The 17,979-nt window shown below is 46.0% G+C and overlaps 1 protein-coding gene across 2 annotated transcripts in view; it reads left to right on the plus strand.

The window, feature by feature from the left end:
* SIGIRR (single Ig and TIR domain containing) overlaps nt 1–16,781 on the plus strand; it is a 52,842-nt gene extending 36,061 nt beyond the window's left edge. For both annotated transcript variants that reach the window (XM_063944732.1, XM_063944733.1), the window contains exons 6-10: nt 1,432–1,575; nt 5,108–5,210; nt 13,190–13,340; nt 13,538–13,700; nt 13,832–16,781. In XM_063944732.1, coding sequence (XP_063800802.1) covers nt 1,432–1,575; nt 5,108–5,210; nt 13,190–13,340; nt 13,538–13,700; nt 13,832–13,995 — 725 coding nt within the window. In that variant the 3' untranslated portion in view covers nt 13,996–16,781. The remainder of the gene's footprint in view (nt 1–1,431; nt 1,576–5,107; nt 5,211–13,189; nt 13,341–13,537; nt 13,701–13,831) is intronic.
* Nucleotides 16,782–17,979: the final 1,198 nt, after the last annotated feature.

A 17,979-nucleotide genomic window follows, 5' to 3' on the forward strand; every position in this document is an offset into this window, starting at 1 on the left:
GGAATATTCCGAAATACAGATTTTTTTTGAGTGAGATAGTGAAACCTTTGTTTTCTGAAGGCTCAATGTACACAAACTTTGTTTAATACACAAAGTTATTAAAAATATTGTAGTAAATGACCTTCAGGCTGTGTGTATAAGGTGTATATGAAACATAAATGAATTGTGTGAATGTACACACACTTTGTTTAATGCACAAAGTTATTAAAAATATTGGCTAAAATGACCTTCAGGCAGTGTGTATAAGGTGTATATGAAACATAAATGCATTGTGTGAATGTACACACACTTTGTTTAATGGAGGTCATTCCGAGTTGTTCGCTCGCAAGGCGATTTCAGCAGAGTTGCTCACGCTAAGCCGCCGCCTACTGGGAGTGAATCTTAGCATCTTAAAATTGCGAACGAAGTAATCGCAATATTGCGATTACACACCTCGTAGCAGTTTCTGAGTAGCTTCAGACTTACTCGGCATCTGCGATCAGTTCAGTGCTTGTCGTTCCTGGTTTGACGTCACAAACACACCCAGCGTTCGCCCAGACACTCCTCCGTTTCTCCGGCCACTCCTGCGTTTTTTCCGGAAACGGTAGCGTTTTTTCCCACACGCCCATAAAACGGCCTATTTCCGCCCAGTAACACCCATTTCCTGTCAATCACATTACGATCGCCAGAACGATGAAAAAGCCGTGAGTAAAATTACTAAATGCATAGCAAATTTACTTGGCGCAGTCGCAGTGCGGACATTGCGCATGCGCATTAAGCGGAAAATCGCTGCGATGCGAAGATTTTTACCGAGCGAACAACTCAGAATGAGGGCCAATGTACAAAGTTATTAAAAATATTGTCTAAGATTATCTTCAGGTTGTGTGTATAAGGTGTATATGAAACATAAATGCATTCTGTGCTTAGACTTGGGTCCCATCGCCATGATATCTCATTATGGTATGCAATTATTCCAAAATACCTCTGGTCCCAAGCATTTTGGATAAGGGATACTCAACCTGTAGTACCAAGCATGCATAGGCTACTAAGTAGAATATTGGTCTATCCGTAGAACATGGATGGTTGCATTAAGAATATGATGTCAAGTGCACCCCCACACGAATTGTTATATAGAAAGTTTGGTTTGTAATACTATGATATCTAGAGTGGGCATCTTCCAAAAGTAAAGATAACATGGTTAACCTAAAGGAAACAATTGCAAATAACATGTTAACACTTGTTTTTTAAATGAGCTTCTTAAAAAGATTTTATTTTGCGGATTTCATGTTAACGGGAACTAGTGTGTCATACATTTCCAACATATTACTGATAGTCATTTCAAAAGGTGCTGCATAATGAGGATTTGGATGTACAGACATGGTAAATCTAATGCAGAACGACAATCTCTAGTATTACTACAAAGCAATCCTTTATTCTTAACTGTCTCTGCAGATGGACGTCTGTTTGATGCGTATGTCTCGTTCTGTCCATCAAATATTGACACAAAGTTCACCAATTTCATTCTGAAACCTCATCTGGAGAACAGATATGGCTTCAAACTACACCTGGATGAGAGGAGTCTCCTGCCCAACACAGGTAGTCTCATTACATGCTCCATCTAAGAATGTATATTACAGCTATTTTATTTATTAAAGAAAGTGTGTGTGTGTGTGTGCAGGGCCGGTTCCGGGGCTTCTGGCGCCCCGGGCGGCATTAGGGGGCGTGGCTTCGTACAGGGGGCGTGGTCATTTACGCCCCCTGTACAGACTGAAATGACGTGCGGTGCGCGATGACGTCATCGCGCACCGCACAGCAAAGGTCCTCTCCACGAAGGGAAACTAGACGCGTAGTGTCTAGTTCCCTTCGTGGAGAGGACCTTTGCTGTGCGGTGCGCGATGACGTCATCGCGCACCGCACAGTAAAGGACCTCTCCACGAAGGGAAACTAGAACTAGACGCGTACGCGTCTAGTTTCCCTTCCCAGCGGCAGCGGGGGGGCAGCGGCCAGCGGCAGCAGGGGGGCACACAGCAGCAGCGGATCTTGCCCTGGTGCGGCGCCCTCCGGATTGCGGCGCCCCGGGCAAAAGTCCTGCTTGCCCGTGGCAAGATCCGCTACTGTGTGTGTGTGTGTGTGTGTGTGTGTGTGTGTGTATATGTATATGTATGTATGTGTGTGTGTGTGTATGTATGTATGTATGTATGTATGTATATATATATATATATATATATATATATATATAAATAATTACTGTGCAGTGTTGGGCTGGTGTGGAAAAAATGCTGCAAAGTAAGAATGCTTTAAAAAATAAGAGTCTTATAATAGTTTATTTTTATCAGTTAACAAAATGCAAAGTGAATGAACAGTAGAGAAATCTACATCAAATCAATATTTGGTGTGACCACCTTTTGCCTTCAAAACAGCATCCATTCTTCTAGGTACACTTGTACACAGTTTTTGTTTCAAACATCTTAGAGAACTAACCACAGATCTTCAGTGGATGTAAGCTTGCTCAAATCCTTCTGACTCTTCATGTAATCCCAGACAGACTCGATTATGTTGAGATTAGGGCTCTGTGGGGCTATATTATCTCTTCCAGGACTCTTTGTTCTTCTTTACGCTGAAGATAGTTCTTAATGACATTGCCTGTATGTTTGGGGTCATTGTCCTGCTGCAGAATAAATTTGGAGCCAATCAGATGCCTCCCTGATGGTATTGCATGATGGATAAATACCTGCCTGTATTTCTCAGCATTGAAACACAAAGAAACGGGCAACATTGAGGACCTTAGATGCAGTGGTCGGCCAAGGAAATTTAGTGCATCAGATGAAAGACACATCATGGCAAGATAATTAGCTCAGTTTTAGACATGTTTAATTTAAGAAAACGCTGGGACATCCAGGAAGAGATAGCAAAAAGATAGTTGGAAATCTGAGTGAGAAGAAGGTGGGAAAGGTCAAGGGAGAAAAGATCTGAGTATCTTCAGTGTAGAGATGATATTGGAGGTCAAATGATTTGATGAGCTTACCTAAAGAGGACATATGGAGAGAGTCCAAGAGCAGAATCTTGAGGAACACCAACTGTTAGTGGAAGCAGAGGGAAATGGAGTCATGAGAGGAAACAGAAGGAACGGTCAGAGTGGTAGGAGGACAGCCAGGAGAGGGCAGTATCATGTAGGCTAAGTGAGTGAAGAATTTGCAGGAGAGGGTGGTCCACATTGTCAAAAGCAGCAGATAGGTCAAGGAGATTGAGCAGAGAGTAGTGGCCCTTTGATTTGGCAGCAAGGAGGTAAGTGCTTACTTTTGTGAGGGCCATTTCAGTGGAATGGAGAGAATGGAAGCCAGACTGAAATGGGTTAAGCAGGGAGTGTGAGGATACAAAAGCAGTAAGGTGGTTGTAAACAATATGATCAAGTAGTTTTGAGGCAAAGGGGAGAGAGATGGGTCAGTAGCTGGAGAGAGTGTTAGGATCAAGGATAGGGTTTTTAAGAATGGGGGAGACAATGGCATGTTTAATGTAGAGGGGACAATGCCTGATGAGAGGGAGAGATTGAGGAGGTGGGCAAGATAGGAAAAGACAGAGGGAGAGAGGTAGCAAAGGAGCTGTGAGGGGATAGAATCAAGGGAAAGGTGGAAGTGGTGGTGGGGGGGGGGGGGGCAATACACCTTATTAGGGCCATGACTTCCTCTCTAGATACAGGTGAAAAGGAAGTCAGAGTTGATTAGATGGACGGAGAGCGTTGCGCTGGAAATGGAAACAGGGGTGCTGAGTATCTGGTAGTATGTGATGTCCTGACATATCGAGTTAATATTAGATGTGAAGTAGGTGACAAAGTCAAGGGCAGAGAGTGAGGGAGGGGTGGGCAGAGGAAGGGAGTTCAAGGTGGTGAAGAGACACCAGGGGTTTAAGGGCTGGGAGGAGATGAGGTTTTTGAAATATGACTGTCTAGAGCAGGCATTCCCAACCGCGGCCATCAAGGCACACCAACAGTGCAGGTTTTAGTGAGATCCAGGCTTCAGCACAGATGGTTAAATCAAAATAACTAAGGTACTAATTAAGTCACCTGTGTTCAAGCCTGGATATCACTAAAACCTGCACTGTTGGTGTGCCTTGAGGACCGCGGTTGGGAATGCCTGGTCTAGAGTGGGAAAGGGCTGCATTGTAGGACGAGAGCATGAATTTTCTGTGTTTTGAAAAAGAACAGGAGCTGGTTGGTTGGTACTTTATCTCTCTCGAAGGCTTAGCACATATATACCCCTATATATCATGTGGTTTGGAGAATCTGTACATCCCATTTATCTGTATCACTGTAGCGCTCCTTGCCTCTTTCAACTTATGTTTTCATTGCCTTCCAAGAAGAGAAATCTACCCTACAGGGCATTACACAGTATATGGCTGCAGAGTGTCCTGGAACGACCAGGCGTAGACACTTCACAACCAGTGTCGAACCTTATAGTGGTGCGCTACAGTAGATGTAGGGAGGGATAAATGCTGCAGGAACATGCTCCAATTGTAAAGCTAAATAATTGTGTCTGACATCTAGCACCCCTCCCCTCTTCCTGTTCCTGGCTCTAGATGAGAGACAGGGTTCATTCCAGTAGGGTCTGGAATAGGTATTGCATGTGTATTGCAGTTATCCGCCTTGGCTATGATATAATATATATGTAAAAAGGTCTAATTTAAACGTGTTGATTATTGAGTGGGAATTTTCCTGATAGAAGTATGCATAGGTCATAAGTGATAAATACTTCTAGATATTTTATACCTTCTATATATTTTAGTCCCTGATTTTTCCTTTTTAGTGTGGTGATGACTACAATAGTCTCCTTAATATATCATGTGGAATACATCAGTATTGCCTCTGCTAGCCATCATATATTAACTTGTGACCCTGTCACCACTAAACCCAGGTGATTTGCCTTTCGGTGTACTCATTTCACCACTAACTCAGACAACCTCATATGGTCTGTATAATGTCACCACTCGTATAAAACCTCTCACCACAAATCCGTAGCCTCACAATTACCAACTCTGACAAAGTTTTGTGACCACACCACAAAACCACAGTGTCTCATATATCTTTATCTATTGAGCACTGCACAACATAAAATTGTGTTCCCATTAACTTCAGAGCCTTCTGCTGAGCTGCTTATGAATGTCAGCCGCAGCCGACGTCTGATGGTGGTTCTATCCCTGGCGTATCTGGAGCAGGACTGGTGCCAAAACAGCTTCAGGTGAGTTTGTATGCCCTGACTAACTGTTATATACACATAGTGTTATTAAACACATAATACCACCATCATACTACACAGCACTCTCCAGAGAATACAGAATCATTCATAGTAGTTACTAGAGTAACTACAGTGGAAATCTGGGGCTCCCTGTTATTAGAAGACTGGTCTTACACGGAGAGTGGTGATACTGATAGGATGGCCTAGAAATTAATAGGTTAGATGGTAAAAAGTGCTGTGGTATCCCTTTACGCTATAGTGCAATTTGTAGTCATATGGCAGGACTGTATATAAAGTACCTGCATTCACAGTTATTCATGTGCATTACTACACAATGCAATAGTATTTTCTCTGACGTCCTAGTGGATGCTGGGAACTCCGTAAGGACTATGGGGAATAGACGGGCTCCGCAGGAGACTGGGCACTCTTAAAAGAAAGATTCGGTACTATATCTGGTGTGCACTGGCTCCTCCCTCTATGCCCCTCCTCCAGACCTCCGTTAGAATCTGTGCCCGGCCAGAGCTGGATGCACTTAGTGGGCTCTCCTGAGCTCACTAGAAAAGAAAGTATTTGTTAGGTTTTTTATTTTCAGTGAAATCTGCTGGCAACAGACTCACTGCTATGAGGGACTGAGGGGAGAGAAGCAAACTTACCTGCTTGCAGCTAGCTTGTGCTTCTAAGGCTACTGGACACCATTAGCTCCAGAAGGATCGAACACAGGGCCCGACCTCGATCGTCCGTTCCCGGAGCCGTGCCGCCGTCCCCCTTGCAGAGCCAGAAGATGGAAGATAAAGATGAAAAACGGCGGCTGAAGACTCCTGTCTTCATTAAGGTAGCGCACAGCACTGGAGCTGTGCGCCATTGCTCCCATAGCACACCACACACTCCGGTCACTGTTGGGTGCAGGGCGCTGGGGGGGGGGGCGCCCTGGGCAGCAATTAGTTTACCTTTTGGCACAAATAGCACATAATACAGTGTATAACACTGTATATGTGCAAAAAACCCCGCCATTAACATTATAAAAAGCGGGAGAAGCCCGCCACTGAAGGGGCGGGGCTATCTTCCTCAGCACAGCCAGCGCCATTTTCTCTTCACAGCTCCGCTGGAAGGACGCTCCCCAGGCTCTCCCCTGCAGTATCCAGATAAAAAAGAGAGGGGGGGCACATAAATTTAGGCGCAAATTGGTCTCAATAAGCAGCTATTGGGAAAAATCACTCAGTATAGTGAAAATCCCTGTGTTATATAGCGCTGTGGTGTGTGCTGGCATACTCTCTCTCTGTCTCCCCAAAGGACTTTGTGGGGTCCTGTCCTCAGTCAGAGCATTCCCTGTGTGTGTGCGGTGTGTTGGTACGGCTGTGTCGACATGTTTGATGTGGAGGGCTACGTGGAGGCGGAGCAGGAGCCGATAAGGGTGATGTCGCCCCCTACGGGGCCGACACCGGAGTGGATGGATATGTGGAAGTAATTAACCGACAGTGTCAACTCTTTACATAAAAGGTTTGATGACGTAACAGCCTTGGGACAGCCGGCATCTCAGCTCGCGCCTGCCCAGGCGTCTCAGAGGCCATCAGGGGCTCAAAAACGCCCTCTAGCTCAGATGGCAGACACAGATGTCGACACGGAGTCTGACTCCAGTGTAGACGAGGATGAGACAAATGTACAGTCCACAAGGGCCATCCGATGCATGATTACGGCAATGAAAAATGTGTTGCACATTTCTGACATTAACCCGGTTACCACTAAAAAGGGTATTATGTTTGGGGAGAAAAAGCAGCCAGTGACTTTTCCCCCATCTGATGAATTAAATGAATTGTGTGAAGAAGCGTGGTGTTCCCCTGATAAGAAACTAGTGATTTCTAAGAGGTTACTGATGGCGTACCCTTTCCCACCAACGGATAGGTTACGCTGTGAGACATCCCCTAGGGTGGACAAGGCGCTCACACGATTATCTAAAAGGGTGGCACTGCCGTCTCAGGATACGGCCGCCCTAAAGGAGCCTGCAGATAGAAAGCAGGAGGCTATCCTGAAGTCTGTATATACACACTCAGATACTATACTGAGACCTGCTATTGCTTCAGCATGGATGTGTAGTGCAGCAGCAGCATGGTCTGATACCCTGTCAGACAACATTGATACCCTCGACAGGGATGCTATTTTGCTAACCATAGAGCATATAAAGGACGTTGTCTTGTATATGAGGGATGCACAGAGGGACATTTGCCGGCTGGCATCTAGAATTAATGCAATGTCCATTTCTGCCAGGAGAGTATTATGGACTCGGCAGTGGACAGGTGATGCTGATTCTAAAAGGCACATGGAGGTTTTGCCTTATAAGGGTGAGGAATTGTTTGGGGACGGTCTCTCGGACCTCGTATCCACAGCAACAGCTGGGAAGTCGACTTTTTTACCTCCGGTTTCCTCACAGCCTAAGATAGCACCGTATTATCAAGTACAGTCCTTTCGGCCTCAGAAAGGCAAGCGGGTCAGAGGCGCATCCTTTCTGCCCAGAGGCAGGGGTAGAGGGAAAAAGCTGCACCAGACAGCCAGTTCCCAGGAACAAAAATCCTCCCCTGCTTCCACTAAGTCCACCGCATGACGCTGGGGCTCCACAGGTGGAGCCAGGTGCGGTGGGGGGCGCGTCTCCGGAACTTCAGCGACCAGTGGGTTCGCTCACAGGTGGATCTCTGGGTTCTACAAGTGGTATCTCAGGGATACATGCTGGAGTTCGAGGCGACTCCCCCTCGCCGTTACCTCAAATCAGCCTTGCCAGCGGCTCCCAGGGAAAGGGAGGTACTGCTGGCGGCTATTCACAAGCTGTACCTTCAGCAGGTGATAATCAAGGTTCCCCTCCTTCAACAGGGACGGGGTTACTATTCCACAATGTTTGTGGTACCGAAACCAGACGGTTCGGTGAGACCCATTCTAAATTTGAAATCCTTGAACACTTATGTAAGGAAGTTCAAGTTCAAAATGGAATCGCTCAGGGCGGTTATTGCAAGCCTGGAAGAGGGGGATTTTATGGTGTCGCTGGACATCAAGGACGCTTATCTGCATGTCCCCATTTACCCACCTCATCAGGAGTACCTCAGGTTTGTGGTACAGGACTGTCATTACCAATTCCAGACGTTGCCGTTTGGTCTGTCCACGGCATTGAGGGTATTTACCAAGGTAATGGCCGAAATGATGATACTCCTTCGGAAGAAGGGAGTTATAATAATCCCGTACTTGGACTATCTCCTTATAAAGGCGAGGTCCAAGGAGCAGTTGTTAGTCAACGTAGCACTATCTCGGGAAGTGCTGCAACAGCACGGCTGGATTCTGAATATCCCAAAGTCGCAGCTGATTCCTGCGACGCGTCTGCTCTTCCTGGGCATGATTCTGGACACAGAACAGAAGAAGGTGTTTCTCCCGGTGGAGAAGGCCCAGGAATTGTCATCTCTGGTCATGGACCTCCTGAAACCAAAACAGGTGTCGGTGCATCACTGCACGCGAGTCCTGGGAAAGATGGTAGCTTCTTACGAAGCAATTCCCTTCGGCAGGTTCCATGCAAGGATCTTTCAGTGGGATCTGTTAGACAAGTGGTCCGGATCGCATCTTCAGATGCATCGGCTGATCACCCTGTCCCCGAGGGCCAGGGTGTCTCTGCTGTGGTGGCTGCAGAAGGCTCATCTTCTCGAGGGCCGCAGATTCGGCATACAGGACTGGGTCCTGGTGACCACGGATACAAGCCTCCGAGGTTGGGGGGCAGTCACTCAGGGAAGGAACTTCCAAGGACTGTGGTCAAGTCAGGAGACTTCCCTTCACATAAATATTCTGGAACTAAGGGCCATTTACAACGCCCTGAGTCGAGCAGAACCCCTGCTTCAAAACCAACCGGTGCTGATTCAGTCAGACAACATCACGGCGGTCGCCCATGTAAACCGACAGGGCGGCACAAGAAGCAGGATGGCGATGGCAGAAGCCACAAGGATTCTCCGATGGGCGGAGAATCACGTGTTAGCACTGTCAGCAGTGTTCATTTCGGGAGTGGACAACTGGGAAGCAGACTTCCTCAGCAGGCACGACCTCCACCCAGGAGAGTGGGGACTTCATCCAGAAGTCTTCACGCTGATTGTAAATCGTTGGGAACGGCCACAGGTAGACATGATGGCGTCTCAACAAAAAGCTAAAAAAATATTGCGCCAGATCAAGGGACCCTCAGGCGATAGCTGTGGACGCACTAGTGACACCGTGGGTGTACCAGTCGGTTTATGTGTTCCCTCCTCTTCCTCTCATACCCAAGGTACTGAGGATTGTAAGAAAGAGAGGAGTAAGAACTATACTCATCGTTCCAGATTGGCCAAGAAGAACTTGGTACCCAGAACTACAAGAAATGATCTCAGAGGACCCATGGCCTCTGCCTCTCAGACAGGACCTGTTACAGCAGGGGCCCTGTCTGTTCCAAGACTTACCGCGGCTGCGTTTGACGGCATGGAGGTTGAACGCCGGATCCTAACGGAAAAGGGCATTCCAGATGAAGTGATTCCTACGCTGATAAAGGCTAGGACAGACGTGACAGCACAACATTATCACCGTATATGGCGAAAATATGTTGCTTGGTGTGAGGCCAGGAAGGCCCCTACAGAAGAATTCCAGCTGGGTCGATTCCTGCACTTCCTACAGTCAGGAGTGACTATGGGCCTAAAATTAGGATCCATAAAGGTCCAGATTTCGGCCCTATCTATTTTCTTTCAAAAAGAACTGGCTTCACTGGCTGAAGTTCAGATGTTTGTTAATGGAGTGCTGCATATTAAGCCCCCTTTTGTGCCTCCAGTGGCACCTTAGGATCTTAACGTTGTGTTGGATTTCCTGAAATCCCACTGGTTTGTGCCACTTAAGACCGTGGAGCTAAAATATCTCACGTGGAAAGTGGTCATGCTATTGGCCTTAGCTTCGGCTAGGCGTGTGTCAGAATTGGCGGCTTTGTCGTGTAAAAGCCCCTATCTGATCTTCCATATGGACAGGGCAGAATTGAGGACTCGTCCCCAATTTCTCCCTAAGGTGGTATCAGCGTTTCATTTGAACCAACCTATTGTGGTGCCTGCGGCTACTAGGGACTTGGAGGACTCCAAGTTACTAGATGTAGTCAGGGCTTTGAAAATATATATAGCCAGGACGGCTGGAGTCAGGAAAACTGACTCGCTGTTTATCCTGCATGCGCCCAACAAGCTGGGTGCTCCTGCTTCAAAGCAAACTATTGCGCGCTGGATCTGTAGCACGATAAATCAGTAAAAGCCCATTCCTCAAGGAAGGTGGGCTCTTCTTGGGCGGCTGCCCGAGGGGTCTCGGCTTTACAGCTTTGCCGAGCTGCTACTTGGTCGGGTTCAAACACATTTGCTAAGTTCTACAAGTTTGATACCCTGGCTGAGGAGGACCTTGCCTTTGCTCATTCGGTGCTGCAGAGTCATCCGCACTCTCCCGCCCGTTTGGGAGCTTTGGTATAATCCCCATGGTCCTTACGGAGTTCCCAGCATCCACTAGGACGTCAGAGAAAATAAGAATTTACTCACCGTTAATTCTATTTCTCGTAGTCCGTAGTGGATGCTGGGCGCCCGTCCCAAGTGCGGACTCTCTGCAATACATGTATATAGTTATTGCTTAACTAAAGGGTTATTGTTATGAGCCATCTGTTACTGAGGCTCAGTTGTTGTTCATACTGTTAACTGGGTATGGTTATCACGAGTTGTACAGTGTGATTGGTGTGGCTGGTATGAGTCTTACCCTGGATTCCAAATCCTTTCCAGGTAATGTCAGCTCTTCCGGGCACAGTTTCCCTAACTGAGGTCTGGAGGAGGGGCATAGAGGGAGTAGCCAGTGCACACCAGATATAGTACCTAATCTTTCTTTTAAGAGTGCCCAGTCTCCTGCGGAGCCCGTCTATTCCCCATGGTCCTTACGGAGTTCCCAGCATCCACTACGGACTACGAGAAATAGAATTACCGGTGAGTAATTCTTATTATTTGCTATGTACAATTATTTTACGCACATGCCAGTATTGAGAAAAATTTGTAAATTAATTAGACTATGAAGGGCATGTACTAAGCAGTGATAAAAGTGGAGAAGTTGCCCATGGCAACCAATCAGCTGCTCTGTAAACGGTTATAGTATGCAAATTACAAATGCTATGTCAATGCTGATTGGTTGCCATGGGCAACTTCTCCACTGGCCCACTTCTCCTCTTTTATCACTGCTTAGTACATGCCCCCCTATGTCCCACTCTCTCTCTCTCGCTCTCATTTATGCCTTAAGTGTTGTTATGTTGGCTGTTGGAATAGACACTGAAGTCATGTGATCATACACAGAGCAGTTGTGCTGGCTGCTGCTGATGGCTCAGGTTGTTCCTCAGGAGTACAGAGTGAGCATGCCCCTGCCAGTACATGGTGGTCAGTACATGGTGGTATCTGACTTTCCAATAAACAAGAACTAAAAACTCTTCTTTTCAGGGCTTCCATTTTCATCTTGCATAAACATCTGTGTGCAATACATCTCCCTTCCTTTACATGAAATGGAATCCTTCCACCAATCACAGTCATGCTCTCTGCTTTATGAGTCTATGGGCCAAATGTAATAGAGTGAGAGTTTCAGAAAGTGAGAGATTTGGTAAGGTTTTGCAGTTTTTTTAAAAGTGCCAATCATTTACACAGCAAGATCAACCTGGTTTTGCAGTATAAATGATTGCCACTTAAAAAAAAAAAAACCTGAAAAACTTTACCAAATCTCTCACTTTCTGAATCTCTCACTCTATTACATTTGGCTTGAGGTGTTAAGCTAGGGAAGGAGGGAGTGCACTGCTGATTGGTGTGTGAGTAGCACATGACTGACAGCTCTGACATATAACCTCTGATATGTACCCACCTCAGTGTGCGGATCTGTAGTGTCAGCTTGCTAATGAGTTTACTGACAGCAAGGATTCCTGAAGAGCTGAGGAGAAACACTATAAGTGCATTACTTATACACACAAACGTCTATGGTGATGAAACATACAGTACAAAAATCAATAAAGCTGGCAGTCACATTCTAAAACCATTTCCACTTGAGATGGTACTGTATATAAAGGTCTTGTTGTGTCTGTCACTATAGCATTACTGAATGTTTCATGAAATATCCTGTTATTCCATTTTCATCTCTATGGGCCTAATTCAAGGTTGATTGCAAAACAACATTTTCCTCTAATGGGCAACATCATGTGCACTGCAAGTGGGGCAGATATAACGTGCAGTGAGAGTAAAGGGCCCCATACACTACAACGATATATCTGATTCCATACGATTTGGTACTTTTGTGCTATTTTTGCATAAGATATATCGCATGCGACTGATGAAGCCGCTATACATCGCATGCAATATATCGTACGGCATACAATTGTACCATAAGATATACCTGATGGGCTGGATAGAGGGCTACGGGGGCTGGGAGTGTCCTGAGAATGCCAGTCACACTTCCCTGTGATACATTGCATGCGATATATCACATGCACAAAAAACACACTATTTTCACCCGATTCCGCCCAGTTCCGATATATCATTAGTGCAGTACCAACGACCTAGGGGATTCTATCCAACAGCCACGGGGACGCGCATCAGATTGGATACGATCTAAAACACATACGATTGTACACAATTTCATACAATATATCAGACGGATATATCGGAATTGTATAAAATCGTACAAGTGTATGGGGCCCTTTAGATTTGGGTGGGGTGTGTTCAAACTGAAATATAAATTGCAGTGTAAAAATAAAGCAGCCAGTATTTACCCTGCACAGAAACAATATAACCCACCCAAATCTAACTCTCTCTGTACATGTTATATCTGCCCCCCCTGCAGTGCGCATGGTTTTGCCCATTACAGGAAAATGTTTTTATTTTGCAATCAACCTTGAATTAGGCCCTAAGTCACTCTTCTTGAACCACCAGTTAATGATGTATGTACTTTGTGCATAGGGACGGTTTGTACCGCCTGCTGGAGCTCTCGCACAGACCTATCTTTATCCTGTTTGAGAATCAGTACAAGGACCTGCCCCCAGAAGTCACCCAGCTGCTGAGCTCTCGCAGAGGCACCCTGAAGACACTGCTCTGGAAGGCTGACTCTGTGGTATGTGTGTGATGGTGGATATGGGAGAGAACGGAACAGTGTGATGTCGCTGCAGGACCTTCATTCCAAAATTGTTTAGTCAGTGCCCCTATGCTGCAGTACCGCATGTAGATTGTTTTACCATATTGTAAATGTAACTACCTACTACATACCTAAGTAACCCAGCCATTGTGCTGTGTGCGCCTCTTTCTGTACAGTCTCCAGCGTCTGACTTCTGGAAGGAGCTGCGCCTTGCACTTCCTCGCAAGATTTCTCTAGTGGATGGGAAAGGTGACCCCCAGACTCAGTGTCAGGATGATAAGGATCCTATGCTGACTGGCAGCAGTGAGGCTGCAGATCCTGACCCTGAGGGAGATCTTGGTAAGACATTCTACCGTTTCCATTGCATTTTTCAGCAGTTCCTAAATCACCCTTGACCTCTGATCCTATGTATGTCGCAGCATTGTGTCTGTGTTCCTAGATATACCTTTACAGCTGTATTTTACTTCCAGGTGTGCGAAGAAACCTTTATAAAGCTCCACCACCCCGGATGGCCCCAAAGATGCTTGCGGTACAAAGAGAACCCACTGGAGAGGTGGACATCTCAGATTTAGGGTCACGGAACTACTCTGCTAGGGCAGATTATTATTGTCTGACGACTGAACCTGACCTATAGGATGAAGAGAGGAGTAAGTGAAGGAAGGTGAAGAGTAGGGACTTTAATGTAAAAGCCGCAAAGACGCCAATAACCCATGGGTTACATAGGTGATGTAGGAGAGAGACAGTATTGTAACAGTATGAAAAGAGGACTCTAAAACATGGGCAGATTGCAACACCCAGATCTTACTGTACTACACCTTCCATGATGCCTGCGGTCTGGCTGAGTGTTGCTGGGGATGTAGCAACAGACGGATAACTGAAGGCTGCTCATCCCTAGTACGAGGACAAAGTACATATGAACTGGAGGAAATCAGCAAACCTTGTATCTGCTACGACTAAGAGTTGTAACAGTGACAGAAACGGTTCTTAAAGGAAAACATATTTTATTTTGTGTTTTTTAACATGACATATAATAATAATTTTGTCAGAAAAGTGTTTTTATAACGGAACAATTACAGTTAAATAATTTCATTTTATGCACCCATTTGTACAAAAATCAGGAAACGCTAGCAGGCCAGGAATTGTAGACGTATGGAACAACCAGAACAGCAATTACGGTACATCCCAGTTTTATTGCCTGAGAGCTACTGGGAAAACCATTGTACTAGAGACAGACACGTGCTTTATATGCTTTTCCGTCTTCTGAGATGCAAGAAACTATGGGGCAGATGTACTAAGCCTGGAGAAGCGATAAAGCAGTGATAAGTGGAAGATGATAAGGCACCAGCATAGGCGTTTCTATAACTGCAGCCATATTGTATACTTACCCCTCCGGAGTCCTGCGGCGATGGACCAGTAGTGCGGGCACAAATCACTTAGAAAATGCCTGCCACGCCATTTCTGAGTGATTTGCGCATGCGCACTAGAGATGTCCCCGGGAACAAGGCGCAGGCGCCATGTTCCCAGAGACCTGCTCATGCGCAGTAGACTGTTTATGCCAGAGTCTACTAGCTGCCGGAGAGGAGGGTGCCCGCAATGGAGGCTGCACCCGGGTGCCCTCCTCTCCTAAAACACCCCTGGGCACCAGACAATCAAGGGTTTGAAAAATGACAGTTTGTAGCTGATTGGCTGGTGCATTATCACCTTCCACTTATCACTGCTTTATCACTTCTCCAGGCTTAATACATCTGCCCCTATGTTGGCTGTGCATCCTGCCAGACCGAAGAACTACTGGAAAATCAGGAAGTACTGTATTACGATAGTAATATCAAAGACCATATGACTAATCTCAGTGCCATCTGGGACCATTGTAGCTGCAGCATATTTGCATACAGTTCCAAATTGGATACAGCTAGTGAGAAAGTGGGTGGCTTTTCTCCTGTAGTTAGTCTTTTGAGTCCAACTGAATTCTAAGCAAATGCATCCTAAACACACACAGGAGCACACTGGCGTTTCTATAATAATGCAGTATGTATGGTGCACACGGGCCCCTGAGTCCAGAGGGGGCCCCCATCGCACTCACTGCACCCATTTTTAAAATACCCCTCCGAAGTCCAGCGCCGGCATCCGCAGCGCTATTAGAACACAGTGAAAATGGCTCAGCTGCCATTTTTTACGGAGTTCTGTGCATGCGCAGTAGAGAAATTTCAGGGGAAATGGCCGCCGCACCATTTTCCCGGAGATCTGCGCTCAGACTCTACAGCGCTCTGGGCAGAGAAAAGGGGGCCCAAACGGAGGAGTCTGAACACGGGCCTCCTCCTCTTTTCCAACGCCCCTGCAGGAGCATATGTACTAAACTTTATGTAGTCATGTGACCGGTGGTCGGGAGACTGCTGGTCACTATACCGATGCCTGAATCCCGAGCATTGGACACCTGACTAACAGGCACTATTCCCATTCATGGGTGTTCACAACACCCATAAAGTGAGACTAGAACCTGTGGCGAGCGCAGTGAGCCACCGAACCTGCTGCGTGGCGAGCCCTCATGGGGCTTCATTGCACTTGCCCCCCCTTCCCCGCCGGCATTCTGGAGACCGGGATCCCAGGGTCGTTGTAATGACCTCCGGGATCCCAAATGCCGGTTTCCCAATACCAACCCATATTAAACACATTTTGCTGGAAATCCCCAATAAGAGAAATGCAAGTGTCTGATGGATATATCACAGGGGTTCCCCAGCAAATATCTGCTGACGTTTCCTTGTTTCTGATCACATAGGTTTCTATGAGGCCTGCTATATTGTGAGATTCACCAAGTTCAGGAATGCAACGATACAGCCATTGTGACATCTACAAAGTTAGGTAATGGCTGATGTGATCACTTTACACACTGAAGACAGGGGCTCCTATCGTAACCCATGTCCCTGGATTGTTCCTTCATCCATCTGCACAGTACAGAATTTCTTAACGCTGCACGTAGTGGCTATAAGAATTCTAATTACCAATACATAATAAATGGGCGCCACAGACCTATTAGATATTGCACATTGACATTTATTTAGGAGACAATACTTGGAACCTACTAATTAATATAAAACAAGAACACCTTCCATATCATATATTGGGCAGATAACTGCAAAGAGAACATCATTAAAATAGGAAAGGGAGATTATAAGTGACGTTGTGCAATGCTGCTTGGATGTACAAGACAAATACTTGGGTGGAGGTAAGGTCACTCATCATACAGTATATGGAATGTAACGTGTCTGGCCTGTTAATCATCTGATCATACACCGGTTAATGAATGATGCTAAGAAAAATCTAACGTTAATTTACTGCCTATGTTACATATTAACAATGCTGTTCTGTCTCCAGCATTGTACTAATTGGTTGTATATTTCCAAATATATAAATATGTTGTTATAATAGCCTATATTTGTACATAAAGAAAAAAGTTTATTTATGCTGTGACCAAAAAAAAAAAAAAATGTGATTGCTTTACAGACGTTGTTACTTTGAAAAAGTTTTAAGTGAAAATATGAATCTTATATATCCAGCTATCATGGTAACAATCATCATCTAGATCAGGCTGTTATGAAACTACACATTTCCTAATAACAAAACTGTGGCGCGGCATACTGGGACTTGTAGTTTCAGAACGGCTGGAGAGACACATGCTGTCCATGTCTAATCTAGAGTAAATGTGAATTCAACACATACTGACACTTACCTGAGCCCTGGACCATACTTTCCTACTCTCCCGAAAGTCGCATGAGACTCCCCGGAAGAGTGGGTACCCCTCCCAAGATTCTTGGGATTTACAGTCATAGGGCGGGGCCTACTGATAGACGCCAGCCCCACCCTTGAAATTTCCAGCTGCTTCTCTTGTCCGGGCTTCTCCCGGAGAGGGTAATGAAAAAATTTGTAAGTATGGCCCTGGACAGACCATACACATAAGCAAAGAGGAGTGTATTCTCATTAGTGCTATTATGTGATGTAATTGTATGTCACATACATATAACTGAATCCAATATGATATTTGTTGAAGTACCAACCAATCAGCTCCTGATTTTCATTTTTCAAACACAGCCTGTAACATGACAGGAGCTTATTTGGCCAATACTTTATCTCTCTCCAAACGCAGGGGAGGGCACCCGCTTCCTACCTTTCCTGAAAAGTAAGTGGGTCCCTCCTCCCCGGCCAGTGCATCTTCCCAGTGATATTTAGGAGGCTGACACTGGCCACTAAAGAGCAAAGACTCTGGCACAGTGCCACAGAGTCTTTACTTGCTATATGCGGCGCCATCTTACCAAAGAGATCACCAGGAAGATGGTGCCTCAGCACAGGTAACTGGGGAAGGGGGGTGTAGTGGACCCAGGAAATTGATACTCTCCCCACTGTTTGCAAACAGTCATCATTGGCACCTACACCTACAATATGGTGGGTGTAAAAGAGATGGCATACACACAACTCAAAATCCTAACTCTGGCAACACTCCCATACAGGGCCAGATTTAGGGGGGGGGGGGGGGGCGAAGGGGGCGACCGCCCCCCCCTAACACAGTCATAGCCACACCCACTTTTGAGCTGAAGAGAGCTCTCCAGGGAGAGCCTGAGGCAGAATG

The sequence above is a fragment of the Pseudophryne corroboree genome, chromosome 11 (genome assembly GCF_028390025.1).
Source record: "Pseudophryne corroboree isolate aPseCor3 chromosome 11, aPseCor3.hap2, whole genome shotgun sequence".
NCBI classification, from domain to species: Eukaryota; Metazoa; Chordata; class Amphibia; order Anura; family Myobatrachidae; genus Pseudophryne; species Pseudophryne corroboree.